The sequence below is a fragment of the Capricornis sumatraensis genome, chromosome 2, assembly GCF_032405125.1.
Source record: "Capricornis sumatraensis isolate serow.1 chromosome 2, serow.2, whole genome shotgun sequence".
Lineage (NCBI taxonomy): Eukaryota > Metazoa > Chordata > Mammalia > Artiodactyla > Bovidae > Capricornis > Capricornis sumatraensis.
In genome coordinates this window covers 123,262,423-123,289,563 of record NC_091070.1, presented here as the reverse complement: position 1 = coordinate 123,289,563, position 27,141 = coordinate 123,262,423, and the positions used below count along the sequence as shown (strand labels likewise).

The 27,141-nt window shown below is 46.5% G+C and overlaps 1 protein-coding gene across 2 annotated transcripts; it reads right to left on the bottom strand.

The window, feature by feature from the left end:
* Nucleotides 1–64: 64 nt before the first annotated feature.
* ACP6 (acid phosphatase 6, lysophosphatidic) lies at nucleotides 65–21,903 on the bottom strand. 2 transcript variants are annotated; one of them, XM_068965786.1, is made up of 10 exons: nucleotides 21,293–21,903; nucleotides 13,089–13,217; nucleotides 12,838–12,968; nucleotides 11,958–12,037; nucleotides 7,809–7,896; nucleotides 6,321–6,453; nucleotides 5,268–5,368; nucleotides 2,321–2,416; nucleotides 885–1,050; nucleotides 65–235 (listed from the first exon to the last, which is right to left on the bottom strand). In XM_068965786.1, exons 1-10 carry the CDS (start codon nucleotides 21,509–21,511, stop codon nucleotides 92–94), a joined length of 1,287 nt encoding a protein of 428 aa, XP_068821887.1. In that variant the 5' UTR covers nucleotides 21,512–21,903; the 3' UTR covers nucleotides 65–91. The 2 variants fall into 2 exon arrangements, with proteins under 2 accessions (XP_068821887.1, XP_068821888.1); XM_068965787.1 differs by lacking the exon at nucleotides 65–235 and having other exon boundaries at nucleotides 927–1,050; nucleotides 2,321–2,517.
* Between the last annotated feature and the right edge of the window lie 5,238 nt (nucleotides 21,904–27,141).

The window sequence follows — 27,141 nt, the reverse complement described above, 5'->3', positions numbered from 1 at the left end:
TTGTTCTTGCCTTCCCCAAACCAAACAGCAGGAGGCATTGTGTAAAGGCGTTTTATTTTAAAAATCCAGACATCTTACTTGTACAAACCAATCACTCTCCATTTCCAAGTCCCATCATCTGTGCTTCAGAGCAGAGCATGTGGTATTTTTCTGGGTTTAAGGTATAAACTGATATGGTGTTCAAGAACTGGTCCAGTGGACAGAGCCGGTCAGAGCAACCTTTTGGCACTTGCTCCTGTGGAAAAGACGTAACTCAGCAGGGGCACTGGGGACCCTGTCTGGCTGTTTTCAGCTGTGTCCAGAGTTCTGAAAGGCTTTGACCCAATCAGATGTGTATGTACACATGTATCAGCCAAGAACCCCCCATTAATCAGTCAGCTTTCAGATTAAAGGCACTATGCCCTGCTCATTAAAAGTCACTCAATAACTGTTGGTTGAACTGACTGGAAGACACATTGATGTTATACCCCTGGGAAGGCTAAAGGTCTAACCTTAGGGAGTGTTCAGCCTCTGCCCTAGACAGCAGCCTGCTGCAGTGGCCACAGCACCAGAGGTGCTGACAGTACACATCACCTCCCAAAGACCTCATCATTAACTTTCAAAACAGGCCTCGCAGTCAGGAGTTACATCCTGGGAGAGACCCTCAGGAGAAGAGAAGGGTGGTCCTGTTGTTAGAAGGGTTCTGTGGCAGAACCGGGACATGGTTCCAGCCCCAGCCTGCCACTACGGACCCAGTTCTGCCTTATCCCTGGGCCACAGCCATGAGAGGATCCAGGGAGCTCGTGTACCAGTGGAGACTCCCTGGGCCCAAACAGGCGACTTGGTGCGAAACCAGGTGGGCCGCATGGCCCAGCCACCTCCCAGCCACACCCCAGAGGTCTTACCTTCCCTCGGTAATAGAGCTGCACAAACCACTCCTTAGACTCCCGGTGCTGGTAGAGTTCCACGGTCAGGTCCACAGCAAATGGGGGCCATTTGTGGTCAAAAATTCCCAGGGTCATTAAGAGAGGCATGAGGGTCACATCGTGAGCTGCATAGAGATACAGCTTCCTGCAAGAAGAAAACAGTTCTCCATAGTTCTTCACCGCAGGACGCTGGAGGCCAGGATATCACCTGCCTCCTTTGAGTGGGGAAACCAGGTGACATCTAGAAATCAGTTGAGCCTGGTATAAATCTCCTTTGAGGGACTTTCCTGGTAGCCCAGTGGTTAAGAATCCACCTTGCAGTGCAGGGGACATGGGTTTGATCTCTGGTCCAGGAAGTAAGATCTCACATGCTATGGAGCAACTAAGGCCCAAGTGCCACAACTACTGGAGCCTGCATCCTGCAATGAAGACCCAGCACAACCAAATAAATAAATGTGAGGGAAAAAATCAAAAAACCCCTTTGGTGTAGATGGGCTTCCCTGGTGACTCAAACAGTGAAAAATCTGGCTGCGATGCAGGAGACCCAGGTTAGATCCCTGGGTTGGGAAGTTTCCTCTGGAGACGGGAATGGCTACTCACTCCAGTATTCTTGACTGGAGAATTCCACGCACAGAGGAACCTGGTGGGATACAGTCCATGGGGCTGCAAAGTGTTTTCTCCAATATCAGGGGGCTTACAAACCACCTGGGAGTCTTGTTAAAAGGCAGACTCTGATTCAGTGGGTCAGGCTACGGTGGAAAATCAAACAATCTCAGGTGATGGTGAAGCTGTTTATCTGCAGACCACACTTTGTTTACCAAGTGCCTTGGACACACAGTCCAAATCCATGGTCCCTAACCTGGAGTTCCAGGCACCCCAAAAGTGGCTATGGAGGTTCACAAGCCACTTCCAACATTTTTAAATGCCCAGTAGAATTCCTTTCTTCCAATATACTCAGTGAAGGTGTTTAAACAATCTATTAAGCAACTATCATTGTTTGGAGCTATTTTAATACCAAATCAGTTCAGTTCAGTTCAGTCGCTCAGTCGTGTCCAACTCTTTGCGACCCCATGGACTGCAGCACACCAGACCTCCCTGTCCATCCTCCCAGAGTTGTGATGTCCTAATTACTTATTCCACTGGATGCATGTTCAATTAGTTTTAAAAAATGGAAAAATTAATTTAGGGTTCTTTTCTACTAAAACGAAAATTTAGAAACATGGTAGGACAGATGTGTCAGGAAGAAAGGTAGAAATGTCGTGAATGTCTCTGGGACACATGGCCTCGAACATCTACTTTCAGTTACCGACAGCCTGGTTCTCACCCTCCTAGAACCTGGGCTCCCTTCCTGTAGCCAGAGCCCCACCACCACCACCCTCCTCCGTCACGCCAAGCCAAGCTCCTTGGCCAAGTACCTGGTCTTGCTGGGCGGAGTGGCAGGGTCCACGACTTTCAGCAGGTTGCTCTCCAGGATGTGGAGGAATGGGCCAACTGCCATCTGAAGGCCTTCCCTGTGGTGAGTAAATGGTACTGAAGTACCCAGTGGGCACTGGGCACACAAGGGATGCAGGCTGCTTCTGCCCCCTGGAACCTCATGAGCCCAGTCCGAGAGCTGAGAAAAGACAGGGAATGCAAGAAGGACAGAGACAGGCAGTAAGGGCAGAAGCAGCACTGCCTTAAGTCCGAGGGCTCTCTGTGCGCCAAGACTGTAAACAGCAGCAGGGTACACACCTGGTACAAACATGGCTGAGATGGGAGGGGTGAGGGGATGGCAACCAGGATAAGCAATAGGGAACGAGGCCAAAACTGGGAAGGACAGGGTGTAATGAATTCCTGGAATCCCAGAAGGGCCTTAGAAGAGCGATCTGAAGGGAAATCGCCTGAACTACACTTCCTATGTGTCAGCTCCCCTTCTTTGGCGTTGAGACCATAAGGACTTTTCTTAATTTATTTAACAAGTCCAGCACTAGAGCCCTCAGGTTGGCACTGGGGCTCTACCACTTTCATTCTCAGGATGGGCACCTCATGATCACAGGTGGTTACCTCAACTCAAAGCATATTTGAGAAGTAACAAACAAAGCAGGAACATGGGGGCTAGTGAGCAGCAAAAAGGCTTGGTTTGGATGACTCTCACTTTTTATCCAAGAGAAGAAAAATCTTTCCCAGAATCCCCAGAACCCAATCACTGACAAAAAGAGTTGCCATGACTGGCTTAGACCAATCCTTATTCATGGTGACTGGCCACTTACAAATCAAGGAAAGTTGAAGCAATAGCTGAAGAGTAGGCAACCAATGGAGAAGGCAATGGCACCCCACTCCAGCACTCTCGCCTGGAAAATCCCATGGATGGAGGAGCCTGGTGGGCTGCAGTCCATGGGGTCGCACAGAGTCAGACACGACTGAGTGACTTCCCTTTCACTTTTCACTTTCATGTGTTGGAGAAGGAAATGGCAACCCACTCCAGTGTTCTTGCCTGGAGAATCCCAGGGACAGGGGAGCCTGGTGGGCTGCCATCTATGGGGTCGCATAGAGTCGGACACGACTGAAGCGACTTAGCAGCAGCAGCAGCAGCAGGCAATCAATACTATAAGCAGCATATACTTTCCAAAGAATTCGTGCAGGCCAAGGCAAGATGTATGGCATTACGAACTAGAACCATTTGTTCCTGAAGAAACATCAGTTTTAAGAAATCAGGGCTAATGGAAAAGAAAGTGGACTGGACCCAGATCTTGTTTAAAATGCAGGAGAAAGCAAACAATAGCTGTGGGCCAATTCCAACTCAGCAGCCTGTTTTTTTAACTCGTTCCACCGGAACACAGTTGTGCCCATTTGTTTATGTATCATCTAAGGCTGCTTTCATGCTCCACAGGCCAAGACAAATAGACACAACAGATAATGCACGGCCTGCAAAGCCTAACATATTTATTAAATATGTGTGTATGGACTGTCCTGGTGGCACAGTGGACAAGAATCCACCTGCCAAGGCAGGGGACATGAGTTGAATACCTAGTCCAGGAAGATTCCACATGCTGCAGAGCAGCTGAGCCTGTTTGTCACAACTACTGAGCCTGGTGCGGCAGTCACTGAAGCCCGTGCACCTAGAGCCCGTGCTCTGCAACAGAAGAAGCCATCGCAGTGAGAAGCCCGTGCACAACCAGAGAGCAAGCCCCGCTGCAACTAGAGAACGCCTGAGCACACAGCAGCGAGCAGCGCAGCCAGGACAGATACATGCGAGCATGTGCTGGTGGAAGGGAAGGAACAGTGGGGCCACTTCAGGAAAAGATGAGGGAAGGTGGTCAGTCACAGGAGTGGCAGCAAGCTGAGAGGGTGTGGCTGGAACCTTCCAGGAGCCTGAGGCAAGTGCAACATGGATGCACTGACTGAGCGGAAGAAAAGCAGGCAGAGGCTCCTATTATGCAAGATCAAGCAAATTCTTGAAACGTTAGCAGCTTTTTCCTCCCACTTCTCTTCCTCAGGACTTCCCCTCTATACTCCCCTCTCTTACCAAGTCATCTATTCTGAGTACAAGCTGAATGCTCTGAACCAACCATTAAAAAGTGCTTTTTATATTTGGGAAGAGAGATACCCTCCATTCTGAGAGTCGGGAAATAGGCCTTCTATAAAGAGAGCCCTAAATACCAGTAAAACAGAGAAAATACAGGATTGGTGGCCAGAAGATCTGGGTTCAAGTCCTGCCTCCCCCTCTTGCTAGCTGAGCCTAGGCAAGGTGGCCCACATCTCTCAGGCCCCATTTCCCCATCTCTAAAGCCAGGACTTGGACTTGTCAGGGATAATGATATCAACCTCATGGCAAGAACAGGAAAATGATTTATAAACTGTAATATGATTAATAAAATGAGAAATAATTATTCTTCCTTCATTCTCCCAATGTTTTGAAACTTAAAGCAAAGGAAAAAGTCAGTGATTAAGAGAAACTCAATCAAGGGACTTCCCTGCTGGTCCAGTGGCTAAGAGTCCATGCTCCCTTATGCAGGGGGCCCAGGTTTGATCCCTGGTCAGGGAACTAGATCCCACATGCTGCCACTAAGACCTGGCATGGCCAAATCAATATATAAAAATAAAATAAATACTTTAAAAAGAGAGAGAGAAACTTGGTCGAGTGGCAGCTCCCAGTTTTGTGTAACAGTGAATGAAAACACTACGTCACCAGTCCCCGCTCCAGAAATGGAAGGACCCAGGGCCGAGTCTATTCAGAAGGCCAGCAGAATGGGGTGATTTCAGCCTCTGCACACAGAGACACCAGCTGACAGGTGTGAGCAGGCCTGACGAGTCCCCTTCCCCACACTCTGGGAGGCCTGACCAAGCGTGACTGTATGCCGGCAGCTGAAGAGGCCCCCTCACCTGTCTTCCCACTGCAGGATGTACATGGCCGTGTCCACAGCTCTCTGCTCAATCATCCATGCAAACCTCTTCAGCGTGGGGCAGCTCGGGAGGTTGTGCGCCTGAAAGGGCCATGGGTACAGTTTTAGAAAGAAATGCTCATCCGATGGGCCTGGCGGCCGATCCGCTTCCATGGAGTCCAAGGGGACTGTCTTCTCTCAGAGAGAGACTGGCTCAAAACTCTATGTCCCCAAGGCCTGTCGGAAGCTATTCCTCCAGATCTGAAGGCCCAGAGAAAAATTGTTTTTTCCTCTCTTTCTGATGCTCATCTACTCCAAAGTAAAAAACATTTGTGTTCTTTTAAGCTAAATAAATAAATAAATAAAAGGCAAGGAATTAATAAATTTTTACTTGGCCTTCATCATCCCCAAAATGATTTCTAAAAAGTATGCCATATAAATACTTTATCAACTCTTTTGTTTTATAACCTTAAACCTATTTTACACATAAGCATAAGGTGCATTTCTGCCTTCAAGGCACACTGTCATCTTCACAAGAGAAGGAAGGAGGATCCAGACTGTACAGCCTTTGGGTGTCTGACTTCTGAATCTGGAGCAGCATTTCCCATTGTGTGGCCACCAGTATTTATTAGGAAAAAAAAGATTTTAGCGCCAAGCTTGAGAAAAACAGAATTAAAGACTATAGGCTGACGTGCATACAGACTCCCCAAAAAGTGACACAATAAAGAGGCATTCCAAACCTTTTAGACCACAATCCCTCCCTACTCACCACCCACCCCAGCCCTGCCTGCCCACATTATACACACTTGCGTCATGGGTATTCTAGTGAATATGCTTCAAGAAACTCTGGTAAAGAGTTAAAATGTCTACACTCCTAATCTGGTGAGGAGTCCACCCTACCCCGCAGTTCCCAGGTCCATTCTGCCAGCAAGTGCTTTCATAGCTGCCTCCAAGCCAGGAGGCCTCCACCCGCTTCTAACTCAGGAGCCAGCCCACCAAGCCTTGCCCAGGCTCCCCCAACCCTCCCAGAGCTCGAGGAGGACAGCCAGCCTACCTGCTCAGCAGCCATGTTGTCCAGTAGGACGAGGAAGTCCACTTCATCACTACTGGCAATGCCCATCCCTTCCTTCACTTTCTTCAAATCCTCTGAGATCCCTGGCTGCAAAGAAGCAGCCTGCCTCCGGCCTCTGCCGAAAAATAAAAAAGTTATCCCTTATATTTCTTTATACTGTATGGTTATTAAGTTTACAAAATATATTTCATTCATCATTTAGGATCTTATTTAACTTTCAACAACTCATTGGGGTTAGCTAGTATAATTGTCATTTTAAAGATAGGTAAACTCTACAAAATCCAAAATCACTGCAGATGGTGACTGCAACCATGAAATTAAGATGTTTACTCCTTGGAAGGAAAGTTATGACCAACTTAGACAGCATATTGAAAAGCAGAGACATTACTGTGTCAGGTCCGTCTAGTCAAGGCTATGGTTTTTCCTGTGGTCATGTATGGATGTGAGAGTTGGACTGTGAAGAAAACTGAGCGCCAAAGAATTGATGCTTTTGAACTGTGGTGCTGGAGAAGACTCTTGAGAGTCCCTTGGACTGCAAGGAGAGCCAACCAGTCCATCCTAAAGGAGATCAGTTCTGGGTGTTCACTGGTAGGACTGATGTTTAAGCTGAAACTCCAATACTTTGGATACCTGATGCGAAGAGCTGACTCATTTGAAAAGACTCTGATGCTGGGAAAGATTGAGGGCAGGAGGAGAAGGGGACAACAGAGGATGAGATGGTTGGTATCACCAACTCAATGGACATGGGTTTGGGTGAACTCCGGGAGCTGGTGATGGACAGCGAGGCCTGGCGTGCTGTGGTTCATGGGGTCGCAGAGTCGGACAGGACTGAGTGACTGAACTGAACTGAAACTCTACTAGGTCAACTGACTTAGTACATCCCTGGGCTAGAGTAATCCATTTTCCAAATCCCATTCCAGCATTCCCTTCTATTATACCCAAAACAATGCAAGCATGGCCAGGTCTGCTTGAAAACACGTCTACTTCTTCTGGGGAACAACACACTCTACATATTTTAAGTGCAGTCTCAAAATACCTGAAACCTGAATAGTGCCATCAGCTCCAAACCAATCTATCCTACACAGCAGCACGTTGTGTCTTCTTTTCGTGCCCATCCAGATTTGCAGTTAATGACTGGCTTACTCATCTTTTCCATAAGTTTCTTCAGTTACCCCATCTGAGAGCCCAGGACTGAATACAAAGGACAATGCTTGGTAAATGGTGAAGCCCCACGCGTGGCTGTATACACCATCTCTCAGCCCAGCGTGTAGGTCTCCCTGGATGTCCTGTACCTTCACCATGAGCCTGTCCTGTGAGCAACAGCTGCCTCCCATCCTAGACAGCTGATGTCAGACCCAAGTAATGCCATCTCTCCCATCCATTACCCACTGGCACAGCCAGTCTGCTGGCAGAGGTGGTATAATGCTGCCTGTACCCCCACCCTAAGGAACATGAGTCAGAGGCAGTTACCTGGTTCTTTTCCGCAGGTTCCAGCAGTATTGGTAGTTGGGGTACAAGACTTCCGAGCTTGCTTCATCAGTGTGGATGACAATGGGTCCTGGAAGGAAGGTGGGAAGCACAGGCGGGAAGAGGCTTCAGCTTGTTCTTCCCAGCAGCTCCACCCACTTCTTCTCTTTGTATACACAGATGGAGCTACTCCCAGAGGCCTTCATCCAGGTTACTCCTTAAGGACAGTGAATGTCCTGGCTTTGCCAACAGGAGCTCCCCTGGGGTCTGAGAAAGCACACAGCAGCCCGGTTCTGTCGAGCACAACCTCTCCTGCTGGGCTACCTGTATCCTGGAGAAGGCACAGACCTGATCAGACTGGCACATCCATGCTCAGTCATGACCCTTTGCAACCCTATGTACTGTAGCCTGCCAGGCTCCTCTGTCCATGGGATCTTCTAGGCAACAATACTGGAGTGGGTAGCTATTTCCTACTCCAGGCACATCTATGATGCATTCCAAAAAAAAAAGCCTGCCTCAAGATACTACCAGCACTCGGAGATGCTAACAAATGGGCCATCCCTTACTTTAGCAGAACAAGGTGATTTTCTTGCTTTGCAAAGTCCAACCCTATAAGCCAATATGGGCTTTCTAGGTGGCACTTGTGGTAAAGAACCTTCCTGCCAATGCAGAAGTAAGACACAGGTTCAATCCCTGGGATGGGAAGATCCCCTGGAGGAGGGCATGGCAACCCACTCCAGTATTCTTGCCTGGAAAATCCCATGGACAGAGGACCCTGGCAGGCTACAGTTTATACAGTCACAAAGAGTCGGACACGACTGAAGCAACTTAGCATGCATGCATGCCTGCATACACCAATATGGTGACTTATGAAACAATCTGAGAAAGGTGCCCACAAGGTCACAAATCCTCTGAGACCCCATGGCCTTGCCCAAAAGGAAAGCCAGGCTTCTAGATGCACTAGCAGGAACCAAAGATTAGACTACAGACGGTGTTTCTTACACACCTCACAGCAGCTTGCTCCTGCTCAGAGTTGACAGGTACCCTTGTCTCCTGTCAATGCCCAAGGGAGGTGCTTTAACACCTTTCCATGCTTTGCTCTGCACCAGCGTCCTGTTCTACACAGCTCAAGCCTCTTCTTCTCTGATGGCAGAGGAGCTTTATGGAATTCACTGAGGTCAATCTGCGGAATGATTGCTGTATTATGTGGTCAGTCACTCGGTTTTATCCAACTCTTTGCAGCCCCATGGACTATAGCCCACCAAGTCCTCGGCCCATGGAATTTTCCAGGCATGAATACTGAGTATGTTGCCATTTCCTACTCCAGGTGATCTTCCCAACCCGGGTATCAAACCTACATCTCTTGCGTCTCCTGCATTGGCAGGCAGATTCTTTAGTGCCACCTGGGAAGCCCTCAGGTGAATCCAAACCCCAAAGACCTACCATTCCCAAACAAATTACTGATAGTCAAAACCTCAGGATTAAAGAGCAGCCTACCGTGACTTGAGCACAATACCAGAAGTCACACACACTTGGCTGGTCTGGACAGGAGGAGAAAATCAGACTGTGTCATGAGTTTAGCCCTGAATCTACAACCAACCAGCAGGATGACTTTGGGAAGTCACTTCTCTTCTTTGGGGCTCACATGTAAATCGAAGGGGTGAGACTAGTATCAGCAATTTCCAGTTGTTTCTAAAGCAGTGGGAGCTTTTTTCTCCCACTATGAAATAAGGTAATAAAAGAAAAGGGGTTGAGGGCTTCCAGGTAGGGGTCTGAAGCACAGTGTACTTGCATGCCCCATTCCCACTCCTTTTCTGTAGATCCTGACCCCTCTGAAGAATCCTGGAGTTCTGCAGAACACATCGTAAAACAGACCTCATGATCAGAGGCCCTCTCCAGATACCCAAGTCTTCTGAGAAGCAAGATGGCACAACAGTGAAAAGTATGGACTGGGAAATCACACTGCCAGAATTTGAATCCCAGCTCCTCCATTTACTAGCTTGGTGTACCTCAGACAGTCCTTTATCCTTTGCCTTAGTTTTCTTATCTGTAAAAATAGAGATGCTACCTACTTCACAGGGTCATCACAAGAATTAAGTCAGTATCTGCAAAGCTCTTAGAACCATGTTTGATGTACAGTGAGTCCTTTAAATGTGAGAATAATAGTAACTATGATTTAAGCCTCTACTTAACACATGGTAATTCCTACCTGGTACCTGCCATGACTGTCTGGATAACAGACCTTCAGTTTACGATAAATAAGGTATATTTGAGCTGGCACTCAGATATGTGTTGAAGGAATGAATGACCAAATGATATAGAGCAACACCCTCCAGCCCTTCCCCACCATTCTGATTCTCTGGAGCTTACTCAAAACCTTCTTGGACTTTGCTAGGATTTTACTCTTGAAACAATATCCCAAAGTTGAACCACTCCCACCAATGTTAGCACCTTGCGGGGTTCTTTGGTCTATCCAAACCCCATGATAATGGCCAAGGCAAGGAAGTAGGCAGGTCACAAGTCAAGTTGGAGTGTGAGGCTGAGTCCAGCGCAGGGAGCGGCTACCCAGGCAGCCACACCAGCAGTTGGTGATGATACCACTTCCTTCCTCGCAGGAAACCTGGGGCAGCCTGAGTCTGAGGCCCACCTGTAGATCAGGCTGCTACCAAAAAACACCCTTTCTACATTACTTATACTTTAGGTGGTTCTGGGGACAGGACATTTGCCTTTCAGAAGATGAGCAAGTGAACAGTTTTCAGAAGGCCATGCACCATAGACTATTCCTAAGCTCAGGGGCTCCCAAAAGGTAAGGAGCAGGCCATCCTGTTTGCTCTGTTACTCAGGCTGTTTGTGTTCAGCCAATGTCAGCCAGAATTAGCAGCCATACCCAAACCAGCTTCTCAGAAGACTTGGGTATCTGGAGAGGGCCTCTGATCATGAGGTCTGTTTTACGATGTGTTCTGCAGAACTCCAGGATTCTTCAGAGGGGTCAGGATCTACAGAAAAGGAGTGGGAATGGGGCATGCAAGTACACTGTGCTTCAGACCCCTACCTGGAAGCCCTCAACCCCTTTTCTTTTATTACCTTATTTCATAGTGGGAGAAAAAAGCTCCCACTGCTTTAGAAACAATTGGAAATTGCTGATACTAGTCTCACCCCTTCGATTTACATGTGAGCCCCAAAGAAGAGAAGTGACTTCCCAAAGTCATCCTGCTGGTTGGTTGTAGATTCAGGGCTAAACTCATGACACAGTCTGATTTTCTCCTCCTGTCCATCCAGACCAGCCAAGTGTGTGTGACTTCTGGAACCTCCTTTGGTCTGGAGGTTCTGTATCTTACACATTTTTTAAAAGCCTGATGGAAATTTTACCTCAATTTGAGATACTGCTAAAGAAGCTAAACAAAGTAACAAGAACTTTTGCCTTATGGCATCATTTGAGTATTTTAATATTGGCGAGGTCATGATGATCTGAAACTCAGACCAGTAATTAAGTGTAAATTTGAATCGATTAAAATTCATGACAAAATGCAGCTTCACTTGATAGTCAAAAGCCCTCAAATACATGAGATCCATAAGGGAAAATAATAAACGTAGTCCTTGAGGGTGGAAAGTTGCAGAACCCACTAGTGTGATCATTCACTGGCTGAATATGTCAAAACCCAAACTCAACAGACTTCCTTAATTGGGCAAGGCCATACGGGAAACTGTTAACACCACCTGGGTTATGCTGTGGATTATCACCAAGACCAGGGCCGTGGCAGCAGGCCTGGGTCCCAGTGAAGAGTTCCTCTTACTCTCTTTCCTCTCCAGCAGTGTCTCAACTAAACAAAAAGCCCCAAGTATTGTTTGAAAAACTCTAGCTGCAGCTACCTTATGCAGCTTGTGTAGACACTTGAGAGAAAAAGTCAGGAGCCAGGGGTGCATCGGAGCAGCTGACATGTCGGTGTAGGTGTGAGGTCAGGCTGGCAGGTGCAGCGGCAGGCCAGACAGGGAGGGGCCCGCCACACAGTCGGTACACCAGAGAGGCCCCAGGAGCAGGAGGAGAGAGACCCAGGTGGGGACAGACATCAAGAAAGAGAGAGCGGGGCTTTGGAAGCAAGACGAAAAGGCACCTCAGGGACAGGGGCTGACTTGTAAACCCTGAACTCGAACCTTCTTTTTGATGCTGGAAAAGTCCAGCCAGCAAACAGCGGGTAGACTCCAGGTTCCGATAGATGTTAGTAGAACGGATGCTGGAAACAAAACAAAAACACAGAGAAACTCATAGAAGGAAGATTTACATGGGCCCACTACCTTATTCCACAGAGCACTCATAGGCATTCTACACTACATAAAGGGAGCTACTACAGTGTTAGTCACTCAGTCGTGCCTGATTCTTTGCGACCCCATGGACTATAGTGTGCCAGGCTCCTCTGTCCATCGAATTCTCCAGGCAAGAATACTGGAGTGGGTAGCCATTCCCTTCTCCAGGGGATCTTCCCAATTCAGGGATCGAACCTGGTCTCCTGCACGGCAGGCAGATTCTTTACCATCTGAGCCACCAGGAAAGCCCCAAAAGGGGGCTAGAGGGCTGGGAAATACCCTTTCTCTCTCTGTGGGATGGCTGTCCAAGGGACCTGAGGGCCAGTGAACATGACCTCCAGGGACCACTTGTTCTCCAAATCCTATCATATTAGGGTAACTGTCCCCAGACTGCCTACGAGGTTCTAGCAAGGGAACCCAGCTTCTTGTATACCCTCGATCGAAGAACGGTTCTCCTCTCTCAGGGAAGGTCATCCTCTGGACTGAGCACGCAGCATCAGGAGGGATACATGTGGAGCAGTGAGAGAGGAAGGGGACACCAGCCGAGCTAGCCAGATGAGCCAAATCAACCCTGCAGATCAATGGAGCGACAGGCTGCAGCCAGATCACTCTCATATCTCCCACCTAGACTACCTCAGATGAGAGTGGGAACCACACAGAGGGTCAGGACAGGTTTTCTCACACTTAAGACCTGACACTGGGTGCTATATTCCTTTCTCAAGTGACTCACAAGACCTCCAGTGGGTTGAAGTTTGGCGAAAGAAAGGGGATGTCCTCCACGTAGTTCTTCCTCAGCCTCTCCCCGAGGGCAAACATCTGCTCCATGCCCACCCTGGTCAGCTGTCCAGCAAACATGCCCCCCTGAGGCGTGGGAGGGGAGAGAAGAATGAAGAAATCTCACAGCCTGCTAAAGAACCCCAGCCCAGGGCAGACCATCACAGCTCTGCAAAGCGCTTCAGGGAGCAGGAAAGCATCGCTCACCTTCAGCGTGGTCTCATGGTACTGAGAGTCGAAAGGAGAGTGTGGTTTCGGGCCACCAGCAAGATTGGTGACTGTATAATCAAGCTGAGTTTGCGGTGGAACCTCTAATAGCTGGGGCTTCCACTCTACCTGCGGTGAGCACAAAAAAACAACACATTGCTTAAAAGGTTCTGGAAACTTAAGAGCGTTAACATCTGGCAGCACATAGCTAGAATCACACTGATGCTATAAGAGCAACCTTCCCAAGAAGGATGGGAAGAAGGAAAGAAACTTCAACTCTAGCTCCAATTAAGGGAAGAAATGACTGCAATTTATTATTCCAGGTATCCTCAGCCCAGGTCCTGTAATTGCCACACTAGTACTCACTGTTGAGGGTCTATTCTGGCACCAAGCCCAGACTGAAGTAAAGGGTAGAAGTGGCCAGAGGGCCTGGCACCTAACACTTGGTGAATGAATGAATGAATATAATACAATCTCAGTGACCTTTTTAAGGAATCAACCTGCAGGGTTTTGTGGCCCCTTGTTAAAGACTCTACTTAATGCCCCTTGAACTACTACATATATCTCTTCCTTTCATCCAACTTCTCAAACAAGTAGCTGCCCTCTAAGAAACCTTCACTTTTTACCGTCTTCCTTTACTCCCCAGATTCTGACTCCTGCCCCAACTGTACTGGTTTTCAAAACTTAACAAGTAGTTATAGGCCTCATAGCTCCAACAGCCCACAAAATTCTTACACTCATTGAGTTGGATGTGATGACTCAATTTTAAAAATAAATCTTTCCTTCTAATTCCATATGCCAGCTCCTCTTCTCAACTTATTATGACTCTCAAGGCTACCCCAATTCTAATCCCTAGAACTCAAACCTGACTCTTCCCATTGCTCCCCCATTTCCACCCCAAACCCTGTGGGTCACTGGCTAGAAAAAAAATGTCACTTCCGCTGGTCCTTCTTTTATCTTATTATTAGAGTATAAATCCTTATTGTTGTTGTTTTTAGATGCTCTGTCATGTCCAACTCTTTTGCAACACCATGGACTATAGCCTGTTAGGCTCCTCTGTCCATGGGATTTGCTAGGCAAGAATACTGAAGTGGGTTGTCATTGTCTTCTCCAGGGGATCTTCCTGACCCAAGGATTGAACCCTTCTTTCCTGCATTGGAACTACTGAGCCACCAGGGAAGCTTCATAAAACCTTATTACTAATACATGAAAAGATGCTCAACATTGCTCATTATTAGAGAAATGCAAATAAAAACTACAATGAAGTATCATTTCATACCAGTCAGAATGGCCATCATCAAAAAAAAAAAAAAATCTACAAACAGTAAATGCTGGAGAGGATGTGGAGAAAAGGGAACCCTCCTGCACTGCTGGTGGGAATGTAAACTGATACAGCCATTATGGAAAACAGTATGGAGATTCCTTAAAAAACCAGGAATAAATCTACCATGTGACCTAGCAATCCCGCAACTGGGCATATACCCTGAGAAAACCACAATTCTAAAAGATACACGTACCTCAATATTTACAATAGCCATTGTAAAGAGCAGCAATACTTACAATAGCCAGGACATGTAAACAACCTCGATGTCCATCAACAGATGATTAAAGAAGTTGTGGTGCATTTATACAATGGAATATTACTCAGCCATAAAAAGGCCTGGAGCTTCTCTAGCTGAAGCAGCAGAGGGAACTCACCCCCAGTCACTCAGCATCCCTTTAGCCCACAGGCTCTACAGAATGGTTTGAAGGCTAGCAGAGAGATCACAACTGAATTGGAAAGACTCAACACAGAAAAAGCCAATTTCAAGATGTCTGTACGAGAGCCAGTGAGCGCCTAAGGGCTCATCTAAGGCAGTCATGTATGGATGTGAGAGTTAGACTGTGAAGAAGGCTGAGTGCTGAAGAATTGATGTTTTTGAAGTGTGGTGATGGAGAAGACTCTTGAGAGTCCCTTGGACTGCAAGGAGATCCGACCAGTCCATTCTGAAGGAGATCAGCCCTCGGATTTCTTTGGAGGGAATGATACTGAAGCTGAAACTCCAGTACTTTGGCCACCTCATGCGAAGAGTTGACTCATTGGAAAAGACTGATGTTGGGAGGGATTGGGGGCAGGAGGAGAAGGGGACGACCGAGGATGAGATGGCTGGATGGCATCACTGACTCGATGGACGTGAGTCTGAGTGAACTCCGGAAGTTGGTGATGGACAGGGAGGCCTGGCGTGCTGCGATTCATGGGGTCGCAAAGAGCTGGACATGACTGAGCGACTGAACTGAACTGAACTGAAAGGCACTCAGAACAGAAGGGAATTCAACAGAACAGAATTCAAGACATTGAGTCAATCCTGGCAAGGAAGTAGATAAAAGCTTTTTCTTCTTCTTCTTCTTCTTCTTTTTTTTTTTTGGAGGCTATATTGGTAGGTGAACAAGAAAGAATAAAGAAAAAAATTACTTTGATTTGGAGTCTGGGTGCGTGAGGTGGTAAGGGGTGATGGAGGTACTTCTTGACTAAAACTGAGGTCAAGACAGAAGAATAGTTAACAAACTGAGTTCAGTTTTGTGCAATTTAAGTTTGAGATATCTCCTCTGAGTTTCCAGCATTCCCAGCATATTCCCATAACTGGAGTCCGTTTTGTCTCTCTTCTTCATCACACTGTAAACTCGTTTCTTTTTTACAGTTGAGACTGAATTATCCATCCATGTAAGTCCAGCGTCTGAGCACAGGTCCTGACACCCGGTCCATAAGGCCTGCTCAGCCACACTAAAAAGTCTTCTCCTGTTAGGTGTATCCACCAACAGAGGACCTCTGGTTTTCCTAGGAGATGACTCCTGAGGGCTAGGTCACGTCAAGTCTAAAATACACGTTTTCAGACTTTCAAGAATGGATGATACATCAGTTCCATACACAGTGACCATCCCACATACATACTGTCATTCTTGCTCCTGTTTTTCAGTCCGGAGTCAGAAGCAAAGAGTAACTTTTTTATTTATTTATACTCCATTTTCAAGAACTAACTTGAAGTAGGTGGTAGCAATACCTAAAATATAACAACATAACCAATTTATTTATTTATTTTTTGGCTGCACCACGAGGCTTGTGGGATCTTAGTTCTCTGACCAGGGATTGAACCTGTGCCCTCAGTGGTGAAAGCATGGAATCCTAACCTCTGGACTGACGGAATTCCCAAGATAACCAATTCAAAGTCGAAAAGAAACAAAAGCAAGTGAGTAGTGTGACCAAAAAAAATGGATAAAGCAAAAGTTTCTCAAAAAACATTAATACATGCTGTGAAGATCTATATACTTATTGCAGGTGGGCCAAAAGATTCAGCACTACGCTTTCTGGCTTTTATGTAAAAGGAGAAACCTGATCAGCTAGACAAGCTTAAAGATAAAAGCAAGCCAACTGTACAGGAGAAGCACACCATTTCTCAAGTGAACAGACAAATTCCTCCCAAGGGTCCTCATAAAGAGGATAGAGTAATATAATGAACATCTTTTCAGCAGTCACAGCAATGAGTTTTCTGGGATTGTTTCTTATTGTTCCCTCGACACGGAATGATAGCATCTCACCAAAGCACATTTCCATGAAGACAATACTATACAGGGATTGATATGTTACATTCCAGGGAAAAGGGGGAAAAAAAATCTACATAAAAGTAAACAGAAACTTCCAGGTGTAGTTTTCAGAATAAACTAACGATTTGAAAGCTTACACACTGCACACTACTATAGCTGGAAAAATTTTTTTAAGTTACTGATGCCTGAGCCCCGCATGGGTTAATCACATCCAAATCTCCCAGGGATGGGGCCTCAGTTTTTAAATGCTATTCAGTCAAATGGCAACCCACTCCAGTGTTCTTGCCTGGAGAATCCCAGGGATGGGGGAGCCTGGTGGGCTGCTGTCTATGGGGTCGCACAGAGTTGGACACGACTGAAGCGACTTAGCGGCAACAGCAGCAGCAGTCTAGATAATTATAAGCTTCACCAGAGAAGCTTTTATCATGACTGGATGCTCTGAGTCAATTAAATCAGAATCTCTGGGAGAGAGACCTAGGCTTCAGTATTTTTTAAAGTTCCCCCCAGTTGAATCCAATGTCCCACCAAGATTAAGAACCACCACTGCACAGGAATTAATGGACTGACTGCACATCCTTTATGTAATGCTTCCTGAAAACCACTTATCTTAGCTGAGCTTTGAATAAGTGTTAATCGACAATGATACTGACATCATCCTTCCCAGCCCACCTGACATTATTCTTCCTGGCTCATTTACACTATAGAATATATATGGACTCTAATGTCTTCATACAGAGAAGGCAACAGCAACCCACTCCAGTACTCTTGCCTGGAAACTCCCATAGACGCAGGAGCCTGGTGGGCTGCAGTCCATGGGGTCACACAGAGTTGGACACGACTAGTGACTTCACTTTCACTTTTCACTTTCATGCATTGGAGACGAAAATGGCAGCCCACTCCAGTGTTCTTGCCTGGAGAATACCAGGTACGGAGGAGCCTGGTAGGCTGCTGTCTATGGGGTCACACAGAGTCTGACACGAATGAAGTGACTTAGTAGCAATGTCTTCATGAACTGTGGAGTCTGAACGCATTGGACTTTATTTTCTAAAAACTGGAGTCTTCCTGGGTTGGGGGCTATCTTGCCATGAAACACAGAGAAGCTGACAAAATTCCAAAAGTAGGGTCAAATTTATCTTTGGATCTAATCCAACAATCAGAAAAAATGACCAATTAAGTTCTAGAGTTTTATTTCCAGAGCACAGATACAATACTTTTAGGAACACAGGTTAATTTATCAGTCATTCAATCATAAAAAAAAAATACAACTCAATAAAACATCTAGTTTTAAACAATGATATTTTCTAAGGATTTGTAAGATAATGAATGCATTGACTTGTCACGTGTTTATCTATAAACCAGTCAGAAGTCTGGAAACATCTACCAAAGGCAATTTTAGTTTTTTTTTTTTTTTTAATTTTAGTTTTAGAACTGCTTCCTGACTCTAATTAATAGTAGAATCAAGAAGACTAGAAAATCCCATTAACAGCCTCTATCCTACTGGAGCTTGGAAACAAAATCCTGATAGAATAGCCAGAAACAAGTCACAGGAGGCTGATGACACCTGCTCATAGACTAAGTTGAACAAAAGTTGGTTATACCCCTTGCTTTTATGCACAAGACTTTATACAGAATAACTAAAGGCGTTCAGTGCATCTACATAAAATCTGAAAATGAGAGGAGGCCTGAGTGGTAATGTGCCTTATTTAATTCCAAAATGAGACCAAGGATTCAAATGCACCATATTTTGTGGCCACAAAAACAGAAGATGAATGAAGCCGGCATTCTACCTTAGCTACAACTGCCCCTTCCAACATAAGGCAAAGATACCCATCACACACCCAGTGGCTCAGGAGAAAGCCCTGATGCTGCTGCCGTTGCTGCTGCTGTTGCTGCTGCTGCTGCTAAGTCGCTTCAGTTGTATCCGACTCTGTGCAACCCAATAGACGGCAGCCCATCAGGCTCCCCAGTCCCTGGGATTCTCCAGGCAAGAACACTGGAGTGGGTTGCCATTTTCGTCTCCAATGCATGAAAGTGAAAAGTGAAAGTGAAGTCGTTCAGTCGTGTCCAACTCTTAGCAACCCCATGGACTGCAGCCTACCAAGCTCCTCCGTCCATGGGATTTTCCAGGCAAGAGTACTGAAGTGGGGTGCCATTGCCTTCTCCGGAGAAAGCCCTAAAAGAATCTAAATCTTTTTCTGGTTCCTTCAGGGAACACATATACTGTCTGAAAGAGGTCCAGGCCTACACATTCAAACTTTTATTCTTGGGCTCCAAAATCACTGCAGATAGTGACTGCAGCCATGAAATCAAAAGACGCTTTCTCCTCGGAAGAAAAGCTATGACCAACCTAGCTGCTGCTGCTGCTGCTGTCACTTCAGTCGTGTCTGACTCTGTGCAACCCCATAGACGGCAGCCCACCAGGCTCCCCTGTCCCTGGGATTCTCCAGACAAGAAGACTGGAGTGGGTTGCCATTGCCTTCTCCAACCAACCTAGCTAGACTGCATATTAAAAAGCAGATACATTACTCTGCCAGGAAAGGTCCGTCTAGTCAAAGCTACGAGTTTCCCCAGTAGTCGTGTATGAATGTGAGAGGTGGACCATAAAGAAAGTTGAGTACCAAAGAACTGATGCTTTTCAACTGTGGTGTTGGAGAAGACTCTGCAGAGTACCTTGGACTGCAAGGAGATCAAACCAGTCAATCTTAAAGGAAATCAATCCTGAGTATTCATCGGAAGGACTCATACTGAAGCTCCAATACTTTGGCCACCTGATGCAAAGAGCCAACTCATTAGAAAAGACCCTGATGCTGGGAAAATTTGAAAGCAAGAGGAGAAGGGGATGACAGAGGATAAGAAGGTTGGATGGCATCACCAACTCAATGGACATGAGTCTGAGCAAGCTCTAGGAGATAGTAAAGGACTGGGAAGCCTCATGTGCTGCAGTCCATGGGGTCGCAAAGAGCTGGACACGACTGAGCGACTGAACAATTCTGTACCAAGAATAAATGGATGGGGAGGGAGGTGGGAGGGGGGTTCATGTTTGGGAATGCCTGTAAGAATTAAAGATTTTAAAATTAAAAAATAAAAATAAAAAAAGAATAAATGGAGAAGAAAGGGGAGTACACAAGAGATGGGCTATGTACAAAACTAGAAGGAAAATTTAGTGACCTAACAATAAAAAGGCAAAGTAAGAGACTGAGAAAAGATCCAAATATTTGAATAAGGAAAGAAAGAGAAGGAAAGGAGTGAAGTTCAGGTTCCAGATAGAATGTGGAATGGCCATATAGAAAGGCTAACTAGAAACTTGATAACAGAATTTAAGTGCCTACAAAGATTTATTATGTGGGAAGTGCTTTGAGGTTTGATTTCACATGTGGCCAGCTTTAAAAACTGGGTTTTCAGTTGTACACTGTGAGTTGTAGAACCCTGAGGACTTCTTAAAAGCAACTGTCATGAGTACGCCTAATATTAGTTTGGACATCCTACTGAACCTGCTCCAACATCAACCTGGAGAACCAGCAATGCAAAAGCACCCCACAGGCAAGCTTGCCACCTAGATGCCTGGGAATTCCAGGTTGCCTATTTATCTTCATTAGGAAGACAATTCTTTAATCACAGCCTGCCTGCTATGAAAGAGATCTTTACTGGGTCTCCCCAAGAATAAAATCCAGAAAGGGTAATCATCTTCAAAACCAGTTATTTCTACTTTAATCATAATTATCCTGAGCAAAACCAGGTGGATTTTAAGACTGGTCAATTTATTTTGTTTTTTCCTACCTCAGATCCCTTCTACATTAAGTTTAGGAACCCAGAATGAAAAAGGAGAGCCCCAAGATACAGCACTTGTTACCAAAAAAATCTTCAGGATCTCAAATGGTCTCCAGCAAACCCGGAGAGAAAGTTGAGGTAAAATCTGTTCCCAAAAGTGGTGTTGGTTTTGTTGTTTAGTCGCGAAGTCTCCAGCTCTTTTGCAATCCCATGGACTATATGCTGCCAGGCTCCTCTGTCCATGGGATTTTCCAGGCAAGAATACTGGAGTGGGTTGCCATTTCCTTCTGCCCGGATCTTCCCCACCCAGGGAATTGAATCCCTGTCTCCAGCATTGGCAGGAGCCACCACTGAGCCACCAGGGAGGTCCCTTCCCAAAGGCATTATTAACCTCTTGTCCACTGTGATCCCAATCTGGCTGGTTCCTGTCACAAAGGTCCCTGCAACTCTTTGACAAACGTTAAAATGGTCAGAACTACATTACACCCTTGTACTCAAGTTCCCACAATATTCACTAGAAATATAGAGTTTCAGGCTCCCACATCTACTGAATCCGCATTTTAACAAGATTCCTAGGCAATTTATACGCACCTAGGGAAGCACACTACTATTAGCTGGGCTACAGCCATGGAAAGTTTCCGGGCTGCCCCACAATCCGGGTGTCCGAGGGGGCTGGGAGGGATTGGGAGTACATGATCAGCACCTTTGTTCACACTGTTTTCCCTTCGTCAGGACCCAGTCCGAATTCCCGCTCCGTGAGTAAAATTCCAAAGGTGGTGTGCGTTGGGGCAAAGACCCTGGCCCGCCACTAGCTGGCCACACCGTTCTCGCTCCCCAACCGTGCTGGTCTCTCTCACCTGGTCCTCCTGCGGGAGCGGCTTGAGAGGGCTCCTCGCCCCGTGTCGGAACACGACTTGCACCATTTTCAACTCCAACAGGCTTCGGTCGACAGGATTCTGGTCGTCCGCTCCCCCAGGCTCGGCCAGGGCCACCCGCCGCTGGTGGAGGCAGTAGGTTAGCGAGGTCAGGACGCCCACGGGGGCCCACATGCGCAGCTTGAAGACCCGGGAGATCATGGTGGAAACCCCTCGGCTGCCCTTCGGGGTGAGAGTGCAGAAAGCGACTACAAGTCCCCCGTGGGCGACGGGGCTCAGCAGCCTCCCTTAAGTTCCCGGGAAACGGAGGGTGCACACATCCAGCCGCCCAGGCTGCGACCGCTACGACTCCCAGCTTTGAAGGGGACCCAGAGTGGGCGCAGCGACTTCCCGGGAGTTTTAACCCGGGTCGGGGTTGGCCGCTCCTGCAGCAGACTGGGCGGGGATACCGGGAGCCGGGAGCTCAGCTCCTGATCTTTCGTCCTCTAGAGAACCTTAAACTTGTATTTCAAGTTCGGCCTTCAGCACTCTTGACGGGACAGAAACACGCCCTGAGTTCCTCCGTGGCGGTAGCTCCATTAACAAAGACAGCTGAACTCCACTTTTTTATAAGAAAGCTGCCAGCCACTCTCTCACCTACCCAGGGACTTGCCCCAAGTGGACCCGCGCAAAGGAGCACGGGAAAACGAGTCCCGTGGTGAAGCCTGTCCGGGGACTCTGAGTTGCGAGAACTACAACTCCCACAAGGCTGCGCGCCGTGGGCTAGCTGGAGGTATTACCCCGCACTTCGCCGTGGGCCTAGCTTGGTAGGCTGTTGCTGCTGCTGCTGCTGCTGCTGCTGCTGCTGCTGCTGCTGCTGCTGCTGCTGCTGCTGCTGCTGCTGCTGCTGCTGCTGCTAAGTCGCTTCAGTCGTGTCCGACTCTGTGTGACCCCATAGACGGCAGCCCACCAGGCTCCCCAGTCCCTGGGATTCTGCAGACAAGAACACTGGAGTGGGTTGCCATTTTCTTCTCTAATGCATGCAAGTGAAAAGTCAAAGTGATGTCCCTCAGTTGTGTCCGACTCAGCAACATTATGGACTGCAGCCCACCAGGCTTCTCCGTCCATGGGATTTTCCAGGCAAGAGTATCACCCCTAGAAACCCTATTTTGGCATCATTTCCTTTGGAATATTTCCCTGAGAACTCCGACTGTAAATTTCTCAGCGTTCGGGCTAGCAGGTTGCAAGTCTCCGGGGCAGGGCTGCCGGTGTGTGGGGATGAATTGGCGAGTTTGCCAGGCTGATTGGGTAGGAGACATGAAGAAAGGAGTAGATAGAATTGGGTAATGTAGATCATCTGTTTGGAGTCTAGGGAGCATAGAAGACTTTCTTGAAGTTACTGAGTTAAGAGCCAAGACACCACTTACTGAATGATTACACTTGGCTACACGGTGGGTGGGGGCTTTATATTTAATCATTTGATATCCCACTTCTATGTTTAAAGAGGTTTAGATCATTCCAAATGTATAGAAGTTCAAGCCCATTGATGCATTACTTGTATCCAGAATATTTCTTGTGGAAAATCCAGGCCTTGTCTGTAGATGTCCCAGTGAGTAAGTACCTTAACTAGCCTAAACCACCTGCTGGTCTGGTTTCTCATGAATATACTGAGGTCAAACTTCTGTTCCAGGTCTTTGAACAGGTCACATCTGTGTCCTCAAGGCAAAGGTCAAGTTGTGAGGAGAGTCTTGAGTATATTGACACTAAAAAAAAAAAAAAATTCAACTGAGTAAATTTGAAGATTCAATTGTCTTTATTCAACTACGCATGAATTGGGTAGCACCCCATCTAGCAACTAGAAGGGTGCTGGGAGGGGTTGTACGAAATGGAAGGTTTTTCATAGGGTGGAGCAAGAAAGTATTAACAAAAGAAAAGAAGGTAGTAATAAAAGAAAAAAAGGATTCCCCTACTGGGAAGAGGGAGGAGAAAGGAACTGGCAAGGGTTTTATCATGCAGATTGCCTCTTCTTCAGCTGGGGATGGGGGAGTTGATGGAGAGGGACCCTGTGACAGTTTAACTTACTGGTGCTTAACCAGAAAATTCCAGACTGGTCCATTAACATTACATTTCTAGGGAAGGTTAAAACTGCAATTTGACAGAGATACTAAATCTAGGTTTGGTACCATGGACTTTAGTACACGTGATGCTGAGCAGGGCCTTGTGGGATCCTGGGCCTGGAGGCCTTTTTGTCCCCCATTCCTTGTAGGCAAGACTCCAGCCTCCGTGACCTTCTCTGAGTTCCAAAGGACAAAACAGTTACTAATCAAAGGAGAAAGAGTAATGAAACCACCTGAGGCAAGATTAAAGGAACCAGTTGTTGTTATTCAGTCACTAAGTCATGTTTGACTCTTTGCAGCCCTGTGAACTGCAGCACTGCAGTTCCCTGTCCTTCACCATCTTCCAGAGTTTGCTCAAATTCGTGTCCATTGAAACAGTGATGCCATCCGATCGTCTCATCCACTGTTGCCCCCTTTTCCTCCTGCCCTCAATCTTTCCCAGCATCAGGGTCTTTTCCAATGAGTCTTCACATCACGTTGGCAAAGTATAGGAATTTCAGCATCAGTCCTTCCAATGAATACTCAGGGTTGATTTCCTTTAGGATTGGCTGGTTTGATCTCCTTGCTGTCCTAGGGACAGGATTAGGAGATGAGCCACCTGAGACCCTGCACACACCCTAATCTTGTCAGCAACCCCACACTGTTAAAACTTAAAAGAAGAAAGAATGAAAACTGTTACGGCCTTATCACATATCCTGCCTGACTATATAACCTCTCCCTACTCACCAGGGAGGGGGGCACAGTTTTTGAGCTACTAGCCTTTTGTGTTCCCCCTTGCCCAGCAAAATAATAAAGCCACACTTTCCTTCTCCTCCATAACTGTCTCTGTATTTGTCTGGTATTGGTGCACAGAGAGCCAAGATTTTGGCAACACAAATGATGCCATCTGGGGCTTGTGGTTTTCTTTTTAACAACATCCAACCAGTTCTTTCATCATTCTGAATTCTATCATTGCGTCAAACTGGGTCAGATGTAAAGGCAACATACTTATGGAGTATGGCTCCTAACCTGAGTCTAAACTTCATCAGGCGAGAAAATTCTAAATGGCCTATCATTGGGAGGGGTCATTTTGGAACACTGCATGTTGTCACAGTTTTCTCCCTGGCCTAGCCCATGGACTCATTTCTCAGAGTCTTATTGTGTGTTCTGATATTATTAAAGACTGAAAGCTGTTTTTCTAGGCTAAGTAAGCTATCAGGAGCACTAGACAACACTGCTTCGGAAACTGAGTGATAAAATGTAACCTCAGTGGGGAAAAATGTTCTCAGCAGTTGAGCAAAAATGTGATATGGCTTGAGTACAGAAGGGCCCTGGCATTTGAGCAGCTTCAGGAGTCCTGGTAGTTCTAGGATGTCAGAGCAGCTCCAGGGCAATGTAATGTTGGCATCTGGGTGCCATCCCCTTCTGCATAATGGACAGGTCAGCCTAGTCCACATGCTGTTCCCTGGCAGCCTCAGCACAGTCTTGTCAGGCATCATGAGCAGCACCTTTGACCTGGTGGAGCACATGCTGTCAGGACGCAAGTGTGTGGTTGACGTGGGGAGCAGTCTTAGCAGCAGAGCTTTGCCAGAAGCCAGAGAAAGTAAGGTTGGAAAACTGATAGATTCCTTGAGGTCGTTTATTAATAAAAGCCCTGTTTGTCAGCACATGTGAGACAACACTTGGGGAATCCTATAAATATTTGGTGCGTTGTGTACAGAGGTCCTGGTCATGTTAATAAATTGCATTTTAAAAGAAAGGCTAGACTGAATAAGAGAGGAGTTTGGGAAAGAATGGATATAATGTACATGTATGGCTGAGTCCCTTTTCTGTCCACCTGAAACTATCATAACATTGTTAATCGGCTATGCTGCTACTGCTAAGTCACTTCAGTCGTGTCCAACTCTGTGCGACCCCAGAAATCCTGAAATCATGCTCTGGGACTGCAGAGTAGCAAGGGTTGGGAGTAGTAGGTGGTGGGGGCACTGAACAACTGATATTGTGACCTTGGCTTTACCATCATACAAGTGTGGCTTGGGAAGTAAGCCCTCCTCCGCCCAAATTGTCCTCAGAGGGTTGGCTCTAATATTATGCCCAAACTCAGGTTGAATTATGAGATTAGGTAAGAAACAACCACATTCACTGTTTTATCTCCAATAGTGAGCATAGTGCCTGACTCATAAGTACCCCACAAATACTTTTGGGATGAAATTATAGGTTATATCATAGGAATAGTGTTGAGGACATTGTTCATTACATCACTTATTGCTCCCTATATAAATCTCCTCTTGAGAACCTTGTTTTAGTGTTAACATTAGAACAAACAGCAAAACATATGAAGATTACTTTTCCTTTGTTTTTGCCTTGGCTGACAGGAAGCTTGGAGCTTAATTTTAAACTTGACCACAGCATATGTTTAGAATCTAATAGCTAGTATAACTGTGATCTTTTCCTCCAGGAAAATCACCCCGGATTAGTTCAGTTCAGTAGCTCAGTCAGGTCCGACTCTTTGTGACCCCATGGACTGCAGCATGCCAGGCTTCCCTGTCCATCACCAACTCCTGGGGCTTACTCAAACTCATGTCCATCGAGTCAGTGATGCCATCCAACCATCTCATCCTCTGTCGGCCCTTTCTCCTCCTGCCTTCAATCTTTCCCAGCATCAGAGTCTTTTCTAGTGAGTCAATTCTTTGCATCAGGTGGCTAAAGTACTGGAGTTTCAGCTTCAGCATCAGTCCTTCCAATGAATATTCAGGACTGCTTTCCTTTAGGATGGACTGGTTGGATCTCCATCCAAGGGACTCTCAAGAGTCTTCTCCAATACCACAGTTCAAAAGCATCAATTCTTACAGTGCTCAGCTTTCTTTGGATTGGAAGGGGGCAAAACTGGAGAAAGGTCAGTGAGGGTGTTGCAGGACTCCAGGTGTGAAAGTTAAGTTTAAGACAGAGTTAACAATAGAGAGTGAGAGGGAGGAAGGAGTCAAGGATGACTTCTTATTTCCTGGGTTGGGCAATTTGCAGAGAATGACTTTTGGAAGGAGATTGAGCAGAAATTAGCAAATTAATTTTGAACATGTACATTATGAGGTTACCTGTGAGGCATTTAAATAGAAATGCCCTCTAGATTACATATCCCTCAGGATAAATCTGGACTAGGAAAATGTAGGTGGAACTCCTCTGCACAGAATTATTAATTGAAACAAAAGGAGCAGATAAGATTCCCAGGTTAGTGAATAGAGTAGAAGGAGAAAAACAGAAGGCTAAAACAGGACTCTGAGTGTTACCAAGCAAGGGCTCACTGTACAATGCACATAGAAGCCAATACTATGGCAGTGGCTTCTCTTTTTTTAATTGGAGGATAATTACAATTTTGAGATGGTTTCTGCCATACATCGGCATGAATCAGCCACAGGTATAAGCACGTCTTCTCCCTCTTAAACCTGCCTCCCCATCTTGCTGTTGTTAAGTCACTTCAGTCATGTCCGACTCTTTGTGACCCCATGGACTGCAGCCCCCCAGGCTCCTTTGTCCATGTGATTCTCCAGGCAAGACTACTGGAATGGGCTGCCATTTCCCTCTCCCCATCTTACCCCTTTGGAATATTACTCAGCTATAAAAAGGCACTGGCTTTTGAGAAAAGAAAGAACTTTATCTTGAGGTTGACTGATAAGGAGGCAAGGCTCTCAAACCTGTCTCCTTCATCCAGTATAAGGGCAAAGTTTAAGGGGTTGGGGAAATTTCAAATGCGGAAGCTGA